Source organism: Rhinatrema bivittatum, chromosome 12 (genome assembly GCF_901001135.1).
Source record: "Rhinatrema bivittatum chromosome 12, aRhiBiv1.1, whole genome shotgun sequence".
NCBI classification, from domain to species: Eukaryota; Metazoa; Chordata; class Amphibia; order Gymnophiona; family Rhinatrematidae; genus Rhinatrema; species Rhinatrema bivittatum.
Window position 1 is genome coordinate 53,847,151 of NC_042626.1, and position 18,648 is coordinate 53,865,798.

Sequence of the window (18,648 nt, forward strand, 5' to 3'; positions counted from 1 at the left end):
TGGAAGTCTCTTTTGGTTTTATCGATAGCTACTCGGTAGGAGTGCATGTAGGATTTGAATTTATTCAGTTGAGTGGTGGAGGGGTCTTTGAGCCATGCTCTTTCGAGCTTTTTTAGATTTGATTTCATGTTTTTTAGTTCTAGAGTATACCATGGTTGTTTGTGTCTTTGAGACATGTCAATTGTGCGTTCCTGTATGGGGGCAGATCTTGTTGGCTATCGTGTTGGTGATGTGGTTCCATGACGTGAGTGCCGAATCAACATCAGTTAAGTCAAGCGAATTGATATCGTTAGACATGGCTGCTATTAATTCTTCTTGTTTGCAGTTACGTCTAAAGTGTATGACTTTTTTACCTTGGGAGGGGTGATGTGTTTTGATTACAGAGCATGTAACGTCGATGCGATAGTGGTCGGACCAGGGGATGGGTGTGCATGAGGGTGTGTTGGTATGGATTTGTGAGTTGGTGAAGAAGAGATCGAGGGTGTGGCCTGCTTTGTGAGTGGGATGGGTGATGTTTTGTGTGAAACCAAGTGCATCTAATGCAGTTAGTAGGGAGTCACAGGCGGGTGATGTGGGGATGTTATCGACGTGGAGATTGAAGTCTCCAAGGATGATAGCAGGAACTTGTATGTTAATGTTTTTGGAGATGTATTCGATCAGGGGGGAGGGGTTAGTCTCGAGGAGACCTGGTGGGGCATACACTAGGCAGATTTGGAGGTTGTGAGAGTGAAAAAAGCTGATTTCTAGTCTAGGGGGTGCGGATATAGGTTTCCTGGTTAGTTTGAAATTCTTTTTGGCTGCTAGGAGGAGGCCGCCTCCTCGTTTCTTAAGTCGTGGTATGGAAAAAATGTCATATTTTTTCTTCTTTATTTTTTCTTTATTTTTTTCTTTATTTTTTCTTGTTTTCTTACGGTTTCCAGTTCAGTTTTTGTCTGCGCGTTTGTATTTCTACTTTATGGTTGCTTTATTCTGTATTTGGTAAGGGTCTGTTTATGTTCTGCATGTGTGACTGAGCTGAGGCGTTTTCCTAATAGGAAGAGTATTAGTGTATTCGGGCTTTCAGAGGGTCAAGCCCACATCCAACACAATCATAATAGGCCTGACAACATCTGGGTACCTAATGTCTATTTTGCAGGGATTTCTGGTTGTCATCACATCAGTGCATGTGAATATTAATGTAAGTGATACTTTTACCTCAGAATACTGAATACCTTGATAATTTTCATATAAATATAAATGCATAACTCTCATCTGTGTGTGTGTGTGTGTGTAATGGAGTGGGGGAGGTGTTGTGGAAGGCTGTAAGGTTTGCCTAGGGCACCATGGGTTGCGAGGGGGAGGGGTGTGAGTTTTTAAAGTTTGTATCACTGAAGGGAGCTGGACGTTTTTTGGGTGGACCTAGGACAGAGAGTAAATGAACGGGGGTGGGCAACACAGTAATTGTTCACACAGAGCAGCAAAAAAGCTAGCATCAGCCCCAAGTGCGCTGTGGTTGAAGGAAGCTATAGGCTCTGCATCCATCTGTCAGGGGCACCCTGGTCTGGAAGGGTGGCGGGCGGCTTCTTGGGCAGAGTGCCAGCAGGCGTTGCCGCAGGAGATTTGTAGGGTGGCTACTTGGAAGTCATTGCACACTTTCGCCAGGCATTATCGCTTGGATATCCAGGCTCTGCAGGCCATGGGCTTTGGGATCGTCACAGTCCCCCCCTAATTAGGGAAGCTTGGGTACATCCCAGGAGTCTGGACTGATCTGGGCATGAACAGGAAAGGAAAATTTGGTTCTTACCTGCTAATTTTCCTTCCTGGAATACCACAGATCGGTCCAAAGTCCCACCCTCTCTGTTGGGGAGAGTCCATTCGTACTGTTGTAAATATGCTGAAGAATTACTCTGGTTTCATTATTATTTCCTCCTGTTACTAAAATTGGACAGGTTTTTTTTTCCAGTGCAAGGTTGTATTTCCTTCTCATTATGGTGGTTGTGATCAATAGTGTTAGATTTATTGTGGCCTATATCTTGGCTTGGGTACAGGTCAGTACTGAGAGACTGCAGGTGGCACACTGGGTTATGTACAGTGTCAGTAAAACTTTCTCTGTCTCCATCTGCTGGCAGGGAGGCAAAACCCAGGAGTCTGGACTGATCTGGGGTACTACAGGAACGAAAATTAGCAGGTGGGAACCCATTTTCCTATATTGGTTTAGAATGCAGATGGGACCCAACCAAAGCAGAAGCTTAAAAGCAATTTACTTGGTGCTTCTGACAGTCTCTGAAATAAATGTGGGTTGTTTGCGCTTGGAAACAAAGGCAAGGCATCCAGCGCGAGTAAGAGACCTGAGAAGGGTGAGAGGCATGTTTTCTTTTTGTACTTAAGTCTGTGTCCTTTTCCCTATAATTCCAGGAAGCGCTGGGAGGGTCTGGTCCACATCTCCGAGCTTAGGAGAGAAGGCCGTGTTGCCAACGTTGCTGACGTTGTGAGCAAAGGGCAAAGGGTCAAGGTCAAAGTGCTTTCCTTCACCGGCTCCAAAACCAGTTTGAGTATGAAGGTACGGCTGCAGGCAAGGTGGAAAGTGTAAAGGAACCAGAGCACGGTGGTGGTAAACAGAATACTGCAAGCTTTGTGAACTACATAGAAATCGAGGCCCACCCAGTCTACTCAGTTTCCCTTCCTATTGCAATGCTGCAGACCCTCGTTTACTGCTGCTTGTTTTAGGCCACCATGAATTCAGGTGCTTCTCTGCCCCTTCCGCCTGCATTGACTGTCCCTTCTATCTATCTATCATGTATTGATACCTCCCTCCCAGCTCAGATCAAAACCCCCCTCGTGTTTTAGTGAAGCAAAACGTCCCTAAGCTTTGTGTAACAGTAGATGATGGTAGAAAAGGACAGTTGGCCCATCCAGTCTTTGCATACAGCACAGCTACATCACAGCTGTAGGTGTTTGACAGTCTGTGGGATATCTGTTCATATCCAAGTCATTGTTTCTTGTTTTTCTCTTTTTGATGAAGATACAAGATTCCACATTTAAACCCCCCAGGGATCAATACTAAAAGCAGTTTGTTCAACTAAGTCCCAATCTTAACAGCAGAGACTGCAAGATTTAAAATCCTACCAGTCTGATCGCCCCTGACGTAGCTGGCTAATTTCTATTCAACTAAAATGTTAGCTATGTCAGGGGTGGCGTGGGGCCGATTAACCGGCTAAACACCGATTTTTCTTTTTCAGTATTATCCAGCCACACCTAACCTGCCTGTATTGACCCAGTTGGTTTCTGGGGAAGTATAGCTTTCTGGTACCAGCCCAGCTACATCATGGGCTGCAGTGTCACTAGATTGTGTGCTTTTGTCTGCCCCTGTCCTCTCCTTATTTTGCTGGACAGGTCCTAACTACCACCAAACTGCTGGCATTAACCAGGTTGGTTTCTGGAGAATTGTAGCATCCTGGATCCAGCGCAGCTATTTACGCAGCATCACTAGATCGTGCTTCTGTGCAGCAGATATTCAGCCACAGAGCATATCTGGCTAATTTAATGGGGATGTTCAGCGCCACTAAATATACCCAGCTATCTTAAAGTTAGCCGCATAAGTACCATTGAACCATTGGAGCACTTTAATGGTAAAGTGCTCCAATGGTTCAATTCTTTTCTGTCCCATAGACCACAACAAATCGCTTGCATTCCCTGACTCCCATAGACCACAGCAAAGCACTTGCATTCCCTGACTCCCAAATATGATCCTCCTTTACATCAATCCCCCAATGTTTATTGTTTGTGCTTTTACTTATTGTGTTTTATTGTATGCTTTGCTTATTTTTCGTTAATTTTCCGCTGATTATGTATGTGTGTTAACTGTAAACTGCTTAGATCTGCATTTTGCCTGTATAGGCGGTATAGAAAAACTTTTAAATAAATAAAAATGAATGTCCAGCTAACTTTAGAACAGCCCTACGGCATGAGCAGAGTTCACCTCTGCTGGGAGGTTATTCCAGGCATCTACCACTCTCAGTAATGAAGGATTTTCTTCTGTTCCCTCTGAAACTTCCCCCTCCAGCTTCAGAAAGCATCTCTCTTCTCCCTTAAAATTGAATGTAAAAGTTGCAGGTGTGCTCAGGAAGTGGTCATACAGTAAACTTCCAAGTTTGAAAATGGTTTTAAGTCTTAGCGTTTCTTTTTTGTTTTTTCGGTGTAATTTGTAGCTGGAAGGCATATCTGCCTTTGTGTATAGGATGGGTTTTCATTTCTTCCTCCTTTGCCCATCAGAGAATTACTAACAGTGAAGGAAGTCCACTCTTTTACTGCTAAGTGTCCTGGAGCCCCCATCAGTCTAGTGAAAACTGGAATTTCTAGTTTGTAATTTGATGTCCCATTGGACAAATGAATAGTCTTGTGTGTGGTATTCCTGCAGATAAGAAATGCTGCCTAGAGTTTTTTTGCAATTTTTTTGGCACCTATATATTTTTTTCTTTTCCTAATGATGTTCATGAGTATAATAATAAAAAAAAAAAAAAAAATTTAAATGGGGGAAAATAAAAGACATGGTGCCAGGTGTGGGCCCTGTATGCATGAGCTTCAGCTCACTGTCCCACAAGTTAAGAAGAACAGTGTGCAGTTACCCTTTCACTGGTGCATTTTTTGGCAGGATGTGGACCAGGATACTGGGGAAGACATGAACCCAAATCGACGCAGGAACCTCGTAGGAGAGGCGAACGAGGAGGCCTCCATGAGGAACCCTGACCGGCCCAGCCACCTCTCCCTAGTGAATGCCCCAGAAGTGGAGGACGACGCCCTTGAGCGGAAGCGCCTCACCAAGATCTCGGACCCCGAGAAGTGGGAGATCAAGCAGGTACGTGCTTGGTGGCGAGATATTATTTAGAATGTCTGTAGTCCATCACAAACAGCAGGTTTCCCCCGTAGTTCACTTACATACAGCAAAAGTACCGCCAGAAAACAAAGGCAGCCACTGCTTATTATCCTCTACAAGCATGATTTTACCAGTAGCCAACAATGAACTGCTGTTTCCTTTCTATCTTTAATACTCTGTTAGAGCTGGTCAGATCTGCGCTGGGTAATTTTCCAGATTCAGTGATGTCGGATGAGCGGTGGCACATCTCTCATTTCTCAGTCAATGCTATCCAGGATATAAAGCAAGCATCCTTGCTTACATTGCCCTCCCTTTCCTAAACTGGTTTTAAAGCCATCTGGGATCAGTGGGCAACCCATTCCCCAGGGCACTGTGTTAACTACAATAAAGGAAAATTGGTTCTTACCTGCTAAATTTCGTTCCTGTAATACCATGATCAGTCCAGACCAGGTGGGTTTTGCATTCCTACCAGCAGATGGAGGCAGAGAACAAAACTTTGAGGCACTGCTACATATCAGACAGTGCCACCTGCAGTCCCTCGGTATTGACCTGTACCCAAGCCATTGTGTAAACAAAATTGATTCCCCAACCAGGGCGAACAGTTAACTCAGGGTTGGAACCCCCCACTTCTCTCAAAGAACGATAACTGCTTAACCTCTACAGCTCAACCTATTTACAATTTGCGGATACACTCTGAGAATCTAAACAGGAAATTTGGTCTTTCGGCAGCTAGGGGATGGGTCTCTAGACTGATCTGTGGTATTACAGGAATGAAAATTACCAGTTAAGACCAATTTTCCTTTCCTGTTCAAACCCAGATCAGTCCAGACAAGTGGGATGTACCCAAGCATCCCTACACTGGGCAGGAAAACGAAAGACTTGCACGCAATACACTTTCACCAAATGCGGCATCTTTTTGCACCCGAACATCCAAAAGGTAATGTCTGAAAGTAAGGAGCAAAGACCACATCGCGGCTCTGATTCTCTGCCCAGGAGGCCCCCCACAGCTTCCACGGAGGAATGGACCACCCTGGCTTCATTGCGCTGACTTTCCTCCCCTGGTCCCCTGTCCGGCAGAAGCTCTGGAGGATCTGCGGAACCCTGAAAGGACAGTTGTCTTCCCAAAGTCTGCTTCTGTCCCAAAGACGAGGAACTCTTGCCTGAACAAAAACGTCTCGTATCCCGAAAATGGGAACGAGCAATGAAACTCTTATTCTCAGGCAACTTATTCCCTTTCGACTCTCCCAAGCTCTTCATCAGCTAGTCCAGATCCTCCCCAAATAGAAGTTTCTCTTTGAAGGGGAGATTAGAGAGCTGGGACTTGGACCATGTGTCCGCTGACCAATTTCATAACCACAACAGTCTGCGAGCATCCACTGCCGAGACCATGCTTTTAACAGACGTACACACCAAATCATATAGCGCATCCGCCATATGAGCCACTCCAGCTTCCGAGCATGCCAACTGCATGGAGCTGCTGGGACATGCAGAACTCTGCTCTTGTGCCTTCTGCACCCAGCATAAGCAGGCCCTCTGCATCAGATTGCTGCCCGGAGACGCAAGGCAGAAACCTCAAACATCCGTTTTAACTGCACCTCCAGTCTGCGTCCTGAATATCCTTCAGAGTGGCTGAACCAGCCACCGGAATAGTTGTTTTCTTGGTGACGATGGAGACTGCCGCATTCACCTTAGACAGCTTTAGCAGGTCCAAGATCTCTTCTATCAGAGGGTATAACTTCGCCATCGCCCTACCCACCTTAAGACCTGCCTCTGGGAAATCCCCTTCCCTGTACGTACCCGGATCAGTCCAGACTCTGGACATCTCTCGTTTTCTTCGGGGGGGGGGGCGAAGCATTTGCGTCTGCCGGTGAGATCCTTGGGATGCTTCCCTCCTGCCCCCTTCCATGCCAGAAAGGTCTTATGCAGGAGTAGAATAAAATCCGGTGATAACTCCTCCAGATCCTCCTCATCCTCATTGAGGCTGCTCCCATCTGACTCTCCTCCCTTGCTAAGGCCCCGCGCTGCTGACGGTCTCGTGGGAGAAAGAGTCAGAGGAGAATCACTGGGCGCCTTGGAGTTCTCAGTCTTCTGCCTGCGACCCTCGGAGGCCATGGCTGTGCTCTTTCCAGTCCCCCTGGGACCTCTGCTGCGGGCCCCGATGATCTGGTGGTCCTCTTATCCAGGGCCGCATCTGCAGAGGCTCTCTCACCCCCTCCAGCACAGCTGGAGCACAGGGACACCTCATTGAGCTGCACGGACCACAACCCGCATGATATAGGCTGCTATGCGTGGCTTCAACACCATTAAACAAAGGGGAGAAGTGGCGGCCTAACGGGGGAAAAAACCCGCTCCGGTGCTTGCATGCAAGCCTCACATGTGATCTGCCCTCAGAGCCGCACACCGACGCAGAGAAGAAAAGTGCACCTGAGCAAGCTGCCTGACAGCCCCCTGGAACCCCTGGTGGCCATAGCAGCTCAAACTCTCCCTCTGACAGCTCCCGCTGAAAAACAGTCACTGCCACCAAGCCACCCCAACTGAAGCTCCTGTTTCTAACTACCTCTAAGTTTGTTTTTTTTTATTAAAAAAAAACAAAAATTTACTCAAACAGAAATACTTCCCTGCCAGGAGGAAGGCGGCTTGAAGGAGGAGACCTTGGAGGGAACATGGGAGCCAGTCCCCTGGCTATCAGATCCTCCGGAAATAGCGGGCTAAAGGCAGATGGGATAGCTCACCAGGCTCCACCAGAGGGATGGTCCACAAAGGTACCTAACACCTCAGGGAGCACTGTTTCAAATTCGGTCTTTTCTTGCTTTTTTTTTAAACAGACTGCAGGTTTGCCCCTCTACCATCTGCTGGAGACAGAGAAATACTGAGGGACTGCAGGTGGCACTCTCAGTTATGTGGCAGTGCCTCAAAGTTCTTGTTCTCTGCCTCCATCTGCTGGTGGGGAGGCAAAACCCCCTTGTCTGGACTGATCTGGGTATGAACAGGGAACAAAACTCCCCTTTCTCCACATGTGCCCTTCCCATTTTTTCTTGATTAAACATAAATATCTTTTCTTGTTGTGTTTACAGATGATTGCAGCCAACGTTCTCTCCAAAGAGGAGTTCCCCGACTTTGATGAAGAGACTGGAATCCTTCCAAAAGTGGATGATGAAGAAGGTAGCTAAGGGGGAAGACTGAAAAGTCGGTGATCGTTTGCAGTCAACTCAGCCATGCGTCACAATATTTTCTCTTAACATAAGTCGTTTAAGTGCAGTAACTTGTTTCTCGTGCATGAGCTAAGCTGAATGATCTTCTGCAGAGAAATATTCTTTAAAAAAAAAAAAAAAAAAAGGTGTGTCTTGGGTGGCAAACTTTCCTGATTCTAAAAGTCACTCTCATGCATCAGGTTTGTAAGCAGCTAATGTAAGAATGATAAGCATTCCCACCTTGTACACTTTCCTATTGAAGCTTGCTTATAACCAGGACCTGCTTGTGCTATGCAATTCATGCAAAGTACCTTGGGGCGTTAGAAATATCTTGTTTCTGTTGAGTAGTGATTTTTTATTTTTATTTTTTAAATATTCTAAACCAGACTGCAGGTTTGCACCTCTACCATCTGCTGAAGACAGAAATACTGAGGGGCTGCAGGTGGCACTCTCAGTTATGTAGCAGTGCCTGAAAAGTTTTGGTTCTCTGCCTCTATCTGCTGGTAGGGAAGGCAAACCCACTTGTCTGGACTGATCCGGAGTACGAACAGGAACTATGGTTTTCATGAGTTTTATTTTTATAACATAATTTCCTATTGAAAAGGGTTTAGTATCGCTCTAACCCAAATGGCTCTATTTCCAAGGGGACAGGCTGAGCCTGTGCTGGCTTTGCCCCGCTGCATGCAGGGATTTCACAGTCTGAGGTCTCTACGAAAAGCAGAACTACATCTCCATGCATGCAGTGGGGCAAAACCAGGGCCGGTCCAGCCTGTCTCCTTGGGTGTGGAGCTGTGTAGGATCGCCCTTAGCATAGCCTGTCCAGGCTGCGCTTTGGAACAGGTTATTGGGGCCCATATTCGGCACGCGTCTCTTCATCTCTTTTGTAGACGAGGACCTGGAGATTGAGCTGGTGGAGGAGGAGCCGCCTTTCCTAAGAGGGCACACAAAACAGAGCATGGATATGAGCCCCATTAAAATAGTGAAGGTAAGGAGGGGGGGGTTTAATTCCAAAGCAGTTTCCGCTTCGGATGTCGGTTGTGCACATTAGCAGCCTGTAACCTTTTCTTGTATGGATTTTTAATTTCCCAGAATCCGGATGGCTCCTTATCCCAGGCAGCTATGATGCAAAGCGCGTTGGCTAAAGAAAGACGGGAGGTGAAGCAGGCTCAGAGGGAGGCAGAAATGGACTCCATCCCAATGGGACTGAACAAACACTGGGTTGACCCGCTACCTGACGGTACGGTAATATCTAAATGGAAAAACACGAATTAATGGCTCCAAGGCCTGCCACAAACGCTGTTGGAATTCAGCTCGCGTACAAATTCCTGATGGCACTTTCGCGTTGACTATTCTGTTTCAATAATAGAAATGTTGGGTTGCACGATTCTTTATTAAATCAGTCGAGATGCCACTGTGTGTTCTGTTTTATAGCCCTTTAAAAAGATATGTGCAGTCACCTCGGGGGGTGGATGGCCTGGCAGCACATGCCTACATATAAACTGCACTGAAATTCCTAAAGAGGAAGGGAGAAAATGCACTGTGTGACTCCCGCAGAGCAAGGCAGGAAGAGGTAAAGGGCCTCTTCCACGGCCCACGAAAGAGCAGGGATTCACGCTTGCATGCCAACTCATTCTGGGCTGCAGTGTCCACAGTGACCCGGAGGACGCTCCGCCTTAATTAAAAAAAATAAATAAATAAAAAATTTGTCTCTACACCTGCAAAATATTAGTTAAGCGAAGTCTGTGGATGTGTCGCTCTTATTTCTTTTTTTTTTTTTTTTTTGCAGCTGAGGGGAGACAGATAGCAGCCAACATGAGGGGCATTGGGATGATGCCCAATGACATCCCAGAGTGGAAAAAGCACGCTTTTGGTGGCAACAAAGCCTCTTATGGCAAAAAGACACAAATGTCGATCCTGGAGCAGAGGGAGAGTCTCCCCATCTACAGACTCAAGGAGCAGCTTATCCAGGTGCGAGCAGGCCTACAGGAAATGATCTAAAGACAAATGTCATCTGGGTTGGTTTGTGTATACTCGGCAACAAATGTTTAGAGGTGTAATTAAATATAAATAGATATTAAAAAATAATAAAGAAAAAAAACAGCAAAGGACCAGATGGAGGGATGCACAGGGGATAGCTCGGGGATGAGACATTCAGACCTGCTTGTTGCTTCTGTGCTGTAGCTCTTTTTAATTTGATCCTCCCTAATATCTTCCTTCAGGCTGTCCATGATAACCAAATCTTGATTGTCATTGGCGAGACAGGGTCTGGGAAAACCACCCAGATCACACAGTACCTGGCGGAGGCTGGCTACACGGCCAGAGGCAAGATTGGTTGTACCCAGCCCAGGAGGGTGGCTGCCATGTCTGTGGCCAAACGAGTGTCGGAAGAGTACGGCTGCTGTTTGGGACAGGAGGTGAGCCTGTGGAAGCCAGGGAGCAACATGGAGGGGGGGGGGGGGGGGAAATGTTCATATTTAGGCTTTGTGAAAATAGTTAATGGCCTTTTAAAGCTACAGCAATGAAGTAGACCAGAAAAGACCTTATGGAGGTCTTATTTCTGCTAGTAAGGTTCTGTACTGATAATTTCAGTAACAGATTTTCTGTAATGTATCGACCCAGAGTTGATATTTTGCCATTGAAGCAGGCAAGGTAGTTTTTTTTTTTTTTTTTTTGTTTTATTGTTATTATTTGATACATGCAAACAAATCCTCTCCTGTGCAAATAACTGGATATCTGCTGCACTTTTTTCTCAGATTGGAGGAGGAGTCCTGGGATATTTGTTCTTGTCCCATGTAAATTTATTCCTCTGTGTGGGTTTTTTTTTGGGGTTTTTTTTTTTTTTTGCAAGCCTTCCGAACTTTGCAAAATAGAGGCTGTCTTAGAATTTATATTTGGAGTCCAAAAGGAGGTTAGGTGACTTATTTTGAAGGTCAGTCAATGGTGCAGGTGGGTTTGAAACTTGAATCTCCAACTTTGACAGGCAATAGCTACCTTCAGAGTCCTGATTTATACTCGGTCTGACTAGTTGATCTACCCATTGCTATGTAGGTTAAGGTCTGAAATGTGCAGAGGTGAAAAGTCTGAGGACTTACTCTTAGGATTTGCCTATTTTGTTTGTGCTCAGGTTGGCTACACCATTCGGTTTGAAGACTGCACGAGCCCAGAGACCGTCATAAAGTACATGACGGATGGTATGTTGCTGAGAGAGTGCCTGATTGATCCTGATCTGACCCAGTATGCCATTATTATGTTGGACGAGGCACACGAGAGGACAATCCACACTGATGTGCTGTTCGGCCTCCTGAAAAAGGTAGCAGGGCACAAGGGATTTCTTCATATAGTCTCATTCAGGTAGTAACTGATGGAAGTGTGGGTTTTGAGATGCTCTGATTTTTCTGCTACAATGTGAGAAGATTCTAGGTCCTGTAGCTTGGGATTAGGTTAGTTAAGTGACTGAGGGCAAGAGAAATATGGATTCTTAGGTTTTTCCATCACAAGCTTTGCACCAGAGGCTCCTGGCAAACCTTCTGCCTCCAAAATAAAGAAGAGCCATACGGTGAATAAAGCAAGCCAACTCCTGGGCACAGAGAGAAGCGGGCACACAGCCCTTTTTTGTTTTAAATAAATCATAGCCACCTTTTCTTCTGTCCCAGACTGTGCAGAAACGCCAGGACATGAAGCTGATTGTGACCTCAGCAACGTTGGATGCCGTGAAGTTTTCCCAGTACTTCTATGAAGCCCCGATCTTTACCATCCCGGGCCGAACGTATCCAGTGGAAATTCTGTACACCAAAGAGCCCGAGACGGATTATCTGGATGCCAGTCTAATTACCGTCATGCAGATTCACTTAACAGAACCGCCAGGTAAGGGAAGAAGGCAAATAGCTGGTTTGCTGACACACTGCCTACCTCATATCTCTTATCTCGCCCACCTATGGTTTACTAAGGTATCCTGTGAAATGACTGGGGGGGGGGGGGGGGTGCTCTTCCCTGCTGTCAATTTTACAAAGCTAAGATTATATTAAATATTTGTAATCATGTGACATATCTTGCAGAATGTGGGGTGGGGGAGGTACCTCTTATTGCATAAGAGTGGTACCTTCCACAGGTTTGGTCTGGCAGAACTGCTCACTTTATTCTGTCCATATTTGCTCATGGATGCTTGCGTGGTAAAGAGTACATTTATAATTAAAGTGTTGTAGACGCTTCCCCTTCTTAAGATCTGAGAAGAACATCTGGTTTCAGTCGACCCAACCTGAAGTCCAAGTGCTGTCTGCCAGCACACACAGTCTGCATTGGTACCACTGAGCTATTACAGACAGCTAGCATAACACGATCTCTCTTAGAAATGTCATCTGGATTTATGACTGTTTATTCTATAGGAGACATGCTGTTGCAAACTTCTCCTGAATTTTAACAGTGGAAAACCTATGCAGAGGTGCACATTTGTCATGGATATTAACAGGTTTCTGCTAAATGTCCTGGGCAGCCCAAGCTGGAAAGAAAAGGCATTCATTTATCACATGGTTTTGTGGCATATCAATGCTTTCTCTCTGTCTTTTTTCTAGTTGCGTATTTTTGTTTCTGATAGTAAATAAGTCTTATAATCTTTTTGGGTTTTTTAATCATATTTTCCAGGTGATATACTGGTGTTTCTGACTGGTCAGGAGGAGATTGACACTGCCTGTGAAATCCTGTACGAGCGAATGAAATCCCTTGGCCCGGATGTACCGGAATTAATCATTCTCCCAGTGTATTCCGCTTTACCCAGCGAGATGCAGACGAGGATTTTTGATCCGGCCCCTCCCGGCAGTAGAAAAGCAAGTTAAATTGAAGCCTGACTCTTTTTTTATTTCTTTACTATTTAAAATGTATTTATGCAGTTTTGACTTTCTAGTGTATGTATGCATATCTGTTTCAAGTATGCGCATTTGGCAAACTGTGCACAATAAAGCATAGTCAAACTTAAGAGCTGAGCCCAGGAAATCTGAATCAATTTCAGTGACCCTACTCTTGCAAAGGTTACAGACATTCCACGTGAATAAAACCATTAAAAAAGTATATAATATAATACGATGCAAACTTACAATTGACGTTCTACTTATACAATTACATTTCCCTGTACGTACCAGGATCTGTCCAGACTGCTGGGTTATGCCTCCCTTCCAGCAGATGGAGTCAGAGAAAACTGAAAAAGGCACTTCCCATATACCCTGGTGTGCCACCTGCAATTCCTCAGTATTTCTCTGACTCCAGCAGATTGAGAGAGCATAACCTGCGGTCCTGATCACCTCTAAATTGGGAAGGGTTCCTCTGTCAGGTTTGATTTAATTTTATGGGGAATCCTCTGACTAGATCAATTCCTTAATAAAAAAAAAAAAAAAAAAAGGAGCCTTTTGCAGGCAAGGCAGGGCATTGCCCTATAGCCTTTTCCCGGAGTAGTCTTGGTCCCCTGCCCGGTGGGTAGGAGAGGGAGGATTCACCGGTGGGCTGGTCACTCTCCCCCTCTTCTCCAGAGACGCTGCATTCCTCGGAGACACTTGTTGCAGAGAAGTTTAATTCCTCTGCAGGCTCAGAAGTTCTGTGTATCAGGGAGAGTGTTCCCCTGTGTGATTATTAAAGTTTAAAAAATAAAAAAGAAATACGGAACGTGATAGATTCTAAGAGGTATTTTTATAAAGACCTGTTCCCTGTACGTACCCGGATCAGTCCAGACACCAGGGCCGAGGTATCTCAGGTGTCCACGCAGGAGATCTGTAGGGCTGCGACGTGGAAGTCCTTGCATACTTTCACTAGGCATTACAGGCTTGATGTCCAGGCGTCTGAGCTGCCGGGGTTTGGAGCGAGTGTCCTCCGAGCGGGACTCTCTGCTTCCCACCCTCGGTAGTTTGCTCTGGTACATCCCAGGTGTCTGGACTGATCCGGGTACGTACAGGGAAAGGAAAATTAGTTCTTACCTGATAATTTTCGTTCCTGTAGTACCACGGATCAGTCCAGGCTCCCGCCTGTCTGTTCGGTACGATGAAGAGAGAGAGAGTCTGCTCGTTTTGGTTATTCGTACTGCAATTGTTCCAGTTCTTGGCATAATGCCGCTTGCCTCTCTGGTCTGATGTTTTCGGTTTTCAGCCAGGGGGTGTTTGAATTGGTTAAAATTGTTCTAGTTAGTTAGTCGGGCACTGGTTTGCTTTGACAGTTCGTTCGACTGAGGGGCTGTGGGTGGCACCTTACTATATGTAGGGAGCCCGTCAAGTTTTGCTCTGTCTCCATCTGCTGGTGCGGAGTCACAAACCTGGACATCAAGCCTGTAATGCCTAGTGAAAGTATGCAAGGACTTCCACGTCGCAGCCCTACAGATCTCCTGCGTGGACACCTGAGATACCTCGGCCCTGGTGTCTGGACTGATCCGTGGTACTACAGGAACGAAAATTATCAGGTAAGAACTCATTTTCCTTTTGTCCCGCGCCTGCTTTACTCACTCGGGCCTCCGGAAGGGGTGGCTGGCCGCCCGACAGCGTTTCGCGCCTTTTTCGATGCCGAGGGGTGCCGTTTGCACGGCATGTGGGGAGCCGGGGTACCAACTCTCCCACGAAGGCCTCTGCTCCCGGTGTATTCCCGGGGGCGAGGGGCCTTCGCGGTGGCCGATTTTCGGGCAGAGGAGCAGCCCTGCCGCACCAGAGGGGACACAGATCAGCATCGCTCCCTCAGAGGCAGAGGCTAGTCTCACTCCCGAACTTGGGGGCAGTGGCCATCTTGCCTTCCTCAGATCCGGCGGCGGCCATCTTAATTCAGCCTGATGGCAATGCAGATTCTATGGGGGAGGGAGAGGAGCTTCCTCCTTTGTCCCCACCGGCGCTCAGCCCTTAGAGACCCCGCGATTTTCAGCGGGACTCAGGTCTATCTCCGTTTTCTCTGGGGGGGGGGGGGGGGGGCCTTAAAGAGACCTCACCCGTTTTCTTCCCAGTTTGTTTTACTTCTCCATAAGGCTTATGTGGAAGCCGAATCTGACTGGGAAAATTGGTCTCCTGTCCCAGCTAAGTTTTTAAGGGCCCAACAGGCCAGGTAAGCTCGGGATCGGGAGTGCCTTGCATGGTCCAAGTTTCTGGACCTCCCAATCAGGTCTCTGCTGCGGATCCTATCTCTCAGGAACCCCCCCCTCTCAGGATCTGGGTGATGATGTGGGTAGTGCAGATCCAGTGGAGGGGGACGATCCGCAGATACTCCGCTTGTTCCACAAGGAGGAGCTGGATCCATTAATTTCGCATGTACTTCAGGAACTGGAAATCCCAGTCCCACAGGCAATTCCAGATACTTCGCCAGGAGACTGTGTTGTCGGGGTTCCATGCTCTGCCACAAACATTTCCTTTCCATCCAAAACTTTTTCAGATCATATCCCGGGAATGGGATACTCCGGAAGCTACCCTGTGGGTCGGCCGAGCTATGGAAAAGCTTTATGTGCTTCCTGTTGAGTCCTTGGAGCTCCTTAAGATCCCCAAGGTGAATTCGATGGTCACGTCCATTGCCAGACATACCACCATCCCCGTTACGGGAGGCACAGCACTCAAGGACCTTCAGGATCGGAAATTGGAAGTTTTGCTCAAGCGGATTTTTGAAGTTTCGGCCTTAGGAGTGAGGGCTGCGGTTTGCAGCAGCATGATGCAGAGGGCTACCTTCCGCTGGGTCCAACAGCTGCTTACCCTCAGGATCTTCCTCTGGAAGAAGCTGAACAAGCGAACCGCATGGAGTCCGCGGTAGCTTATACCGCGGATGCTTTGTATGATCTACTCCGCACCTCGGCCCGCACTATGGCTTCTGCAGTTTCGGCAAGGCAGCTCCTATGGCTACATAGAGGAGGCGTCTGCCGCCCAGTTAAGTCGTATTTGGGTTCCTTTCCTTTTCAGGGCAAGCTCTTATTCGGAGATGAATTAGAACAGCTGGTTCGTTCTTTGGGGGAGAACAAGGTTTACAAGCTACCGGAGGACAAGCCCAGATCGTTCCGTTCTCCTGGCACGTTTCGCGGCCGTTTCTGTGGAGAGCGCCGCTTCCGCTCCAGGAGGGGCTCTTCATCATACGCTCCACGACAACCGCCCACAAGATCTCAAGCATGGGCGCATTCCTTTCGTGGCAGGCGGCCCCCGCGAACTGGCACCTCTCATACCTTCGCCAACAGTAAGGCGTCCCAATGAAGGGACGCTGGCCCATCCCTCAGTTCCAGAGGTCAGGGTGGGGGACGACTCTTCCACTTTCGGGAGGAATGGGCCAAGATCACCTCAGACCAGTGGGTTCTCGACATTATAAATCATGGCTACCTTTGGATTTTGCACGACCCCTTTGCAACCTGTTTCTCATTTCTCCCAGTGGGTCACCGATGAGACAGCAAGTGGTTTCGCAAACACTAACTCGCTTGCGGGCCCTGGAAGCCATTGTTCCGGTTCCCACAGCCGAGCAGCAGACCGGTCGCTACTCCATTTACTTCATCATTCCCAAGAAGGACACATTTCGCCCAATTTTGGATTTGAAGCAGGTCAACAGAGCGTTGCGTATCCCGCACTTCCAAACGGAGACATTGAGATCAGTCATTGCGGCTGTCCACAAAGGCAAATTTTTGGCTTCTTTGGATCTAACAGAGGCTTATCTCCACATAGGGATCCAGGAATTTCATCAGAGGTTTCTACGTCACATGATCATGGGGAACCATTACCAGTTTTGTGCCCTGCCCTTCGGTCTGGCGACGGCCCTGAGGGTCTTCACCAAGGTGATGGTGGTGGTAGCAGCGAGCCTTCGGAGGGAAGGCATATTGGTACACCCCTACTTGGACGACTGGCTCATTCGGGCAAAGTCGAGGATACTCTGCGGATGCAGTACAGTCAGTTTTGAACCATCTGAGTTCCCTTGGCTGATTGTCAACTATTCCAAGAGCCAGCTGGTTCCATCCCAGATGTTGGATTTTCTGGGAGCACATTTCGACACCAGTTTGGGCAAGGTTTTCCTACCGCAGGTGAGAATGGAGCAACTAATGTCTCAGGTTCATCGCCTGTTAACTTTTCCCTTACCCGTGGTATGGGATTATTTGCAGGTTCTTGGTTTTATGGCATCCACACTGGAGTTGGTTCCTTGGGCCTTTGCTCATATGCGACCTTTTGCAGAGGGCGCTACTTTCTCGTTGGAATCCCAAATCAGCGGAGTTCCAGTTACCATTACCGCTCCTCGAGCTGGCCAGGTCCAGTCTGGATTGGTGGTTGATACCGGATCACTTGCTCCAAGGCGTGGATCTGGAGCCCCCTCAATGGATCATCGTGACGACGGATGCCAGCCTGACGGGTTGGGGGGGCAGTCTGTCAGTCGCGGTCCGCACAGGGTCTTTGGACGCTGCCACAGACCAAGTGGTCCATCAATCGCTTGGAAACCAGGGCGGTTCGCTTGGCGCTGCGCCACTTTCTTCCACTGGTTCGCCACCAGGCAGTTCGGATTCTGTCCGACCATGCGACCACTGTGGCTTTCATAAAACTGGCAAAGGGGCACAAAAAGTTGACTAGCATCCAAAGCGAGCAGGTTGATGGATTGGGCGGAGCATCACCTGTCTCACATAGCGGCATCTCACATAGCCGGGATCGACAATGTTCAGGCGGACTTCCTCAGCGTCAGCAGCTAGATCCCGGGGAATGGGAGCTGTCAAACGAGGCTCTGCGGCTTATCTGACGGTGGGGGACCCCACGGTTAGACTTAATGGCAACTCGTTTGAATGCCAAAGCAGCTCATTTCTTCAGTCGCAGAAGGGAACATGGTTCAGAAGGCGTGGACGCTCTGGTTCTTCCTTGGCCCACGCATATTCTCCTTTATGTGTTTCCTCAATTGCCGCTGGTGGGGAAGATTTTGTGCCGGATTGAATCCCACAGGGGACAGGTCGTACTGGTGGCCCCGGATCTGATCAACCTGGTGGTGGACGGTCCCTTGCGTCTAGACCATCTGCCTCACCTGCTTCGGCAGGGCCCAGTATTTTTTGATCAGGCCGATCGCTTTTGTCTAGCAGCTTGGCTTATGAGAGGCGGCAATTGAGGAAGAAGGGTTACTCGGAGGCGGTTATTATTACCCTCCTACACGCTCGTAAAACCTCTGCTACGGTTACCTACATTAGAGTATGGAAGGTGTTTGACTCTTGGTGCCGTGGGTTGAAGGTGTCCCCACGACAGGCCGCTGTTTGTCATATTCTGGCCTTTTTGCAGGACGGCCTAAAGAAAGGTTTGTCGTACAGCTCACTCCAAGTACAGATAGCAGCTTTGGGCTGTTATCAAGGTAAGATTGATGGTACTTCCATCGCCCTTCACCCAGACGTGGCTAGATTCTTGAAGAGGGTCAAACACCTAAGACCGCCGGTGCTTTCTATCTGTCCGTCTTGAAGTCTGAATTTGGTTCTTCGTGGTCTGTGTAGTCCCCCTCTTGGACCTTTAAAGAGAGCTACGCTGAAGGATTTAACGCTTAAGACGGTGTTTCTCGTGGCTATTTGCTCAGCTAGATGAATCTCAGAACTTCATGTTGTCCTGTAGGGAGCCTTTCCTACGCGTTACTGACTTGGGAGTTTCTCTTCGCACCGTTCCTTCCTTTTTGCCT

At 47.7% G+C, this 18,648-nt stretch overlaps 1 protein-coding gene across 2 annotated transcripts in view; it reads left to right on the plus strand.

Moving 5' to 3' along the window:
• Positions 1-18,648, plus strand: part of DHX8 (DEAH-box helicase 8) — a 60,305-nt gene that overhangs the window by 25,155 nt on the left and 16,502 nt on the right. For both annotated transcript variants that reach the window (XM_029572900.1, XM_029572899.1), the window contains 10 exons: positions 2,395-2,539; positions 4,631-4,834; positions 7,927-8,014; positions 8,931-9,028; positions 9,133-9,280; positions 9,830-10,011; positions 10,263-10,457; positions 11,168-11,353; positions 11,697-11,907; positions 12,682-12,863. In XM_029572900.1, the coding sequence (XP_029428760.1) occupies positions 2,395-2,539; positions 4,631-4,834; positions 7,927-8,014; positions 8,931-9,028; positions 9,133-9,280; positions 9,830-10,011; positions 10,263-10,457; positions 11,168-11,353; positions 11,697-11,907; positions 12,682-12,863 (1,639 nt within the window). The remainder of the gene's footprint in view (positions 1-2,394; positions 2,540-4,630; positions 4,835-7,926; positions 8,015-8,930; positions 9,029-9,132; positions 9,281-9,829; positions 10,012-10,262; positions 10,458-11,167; positions 11,354-11,696; positions 11,908-12,681; positions 12,864-18,648) is intronic.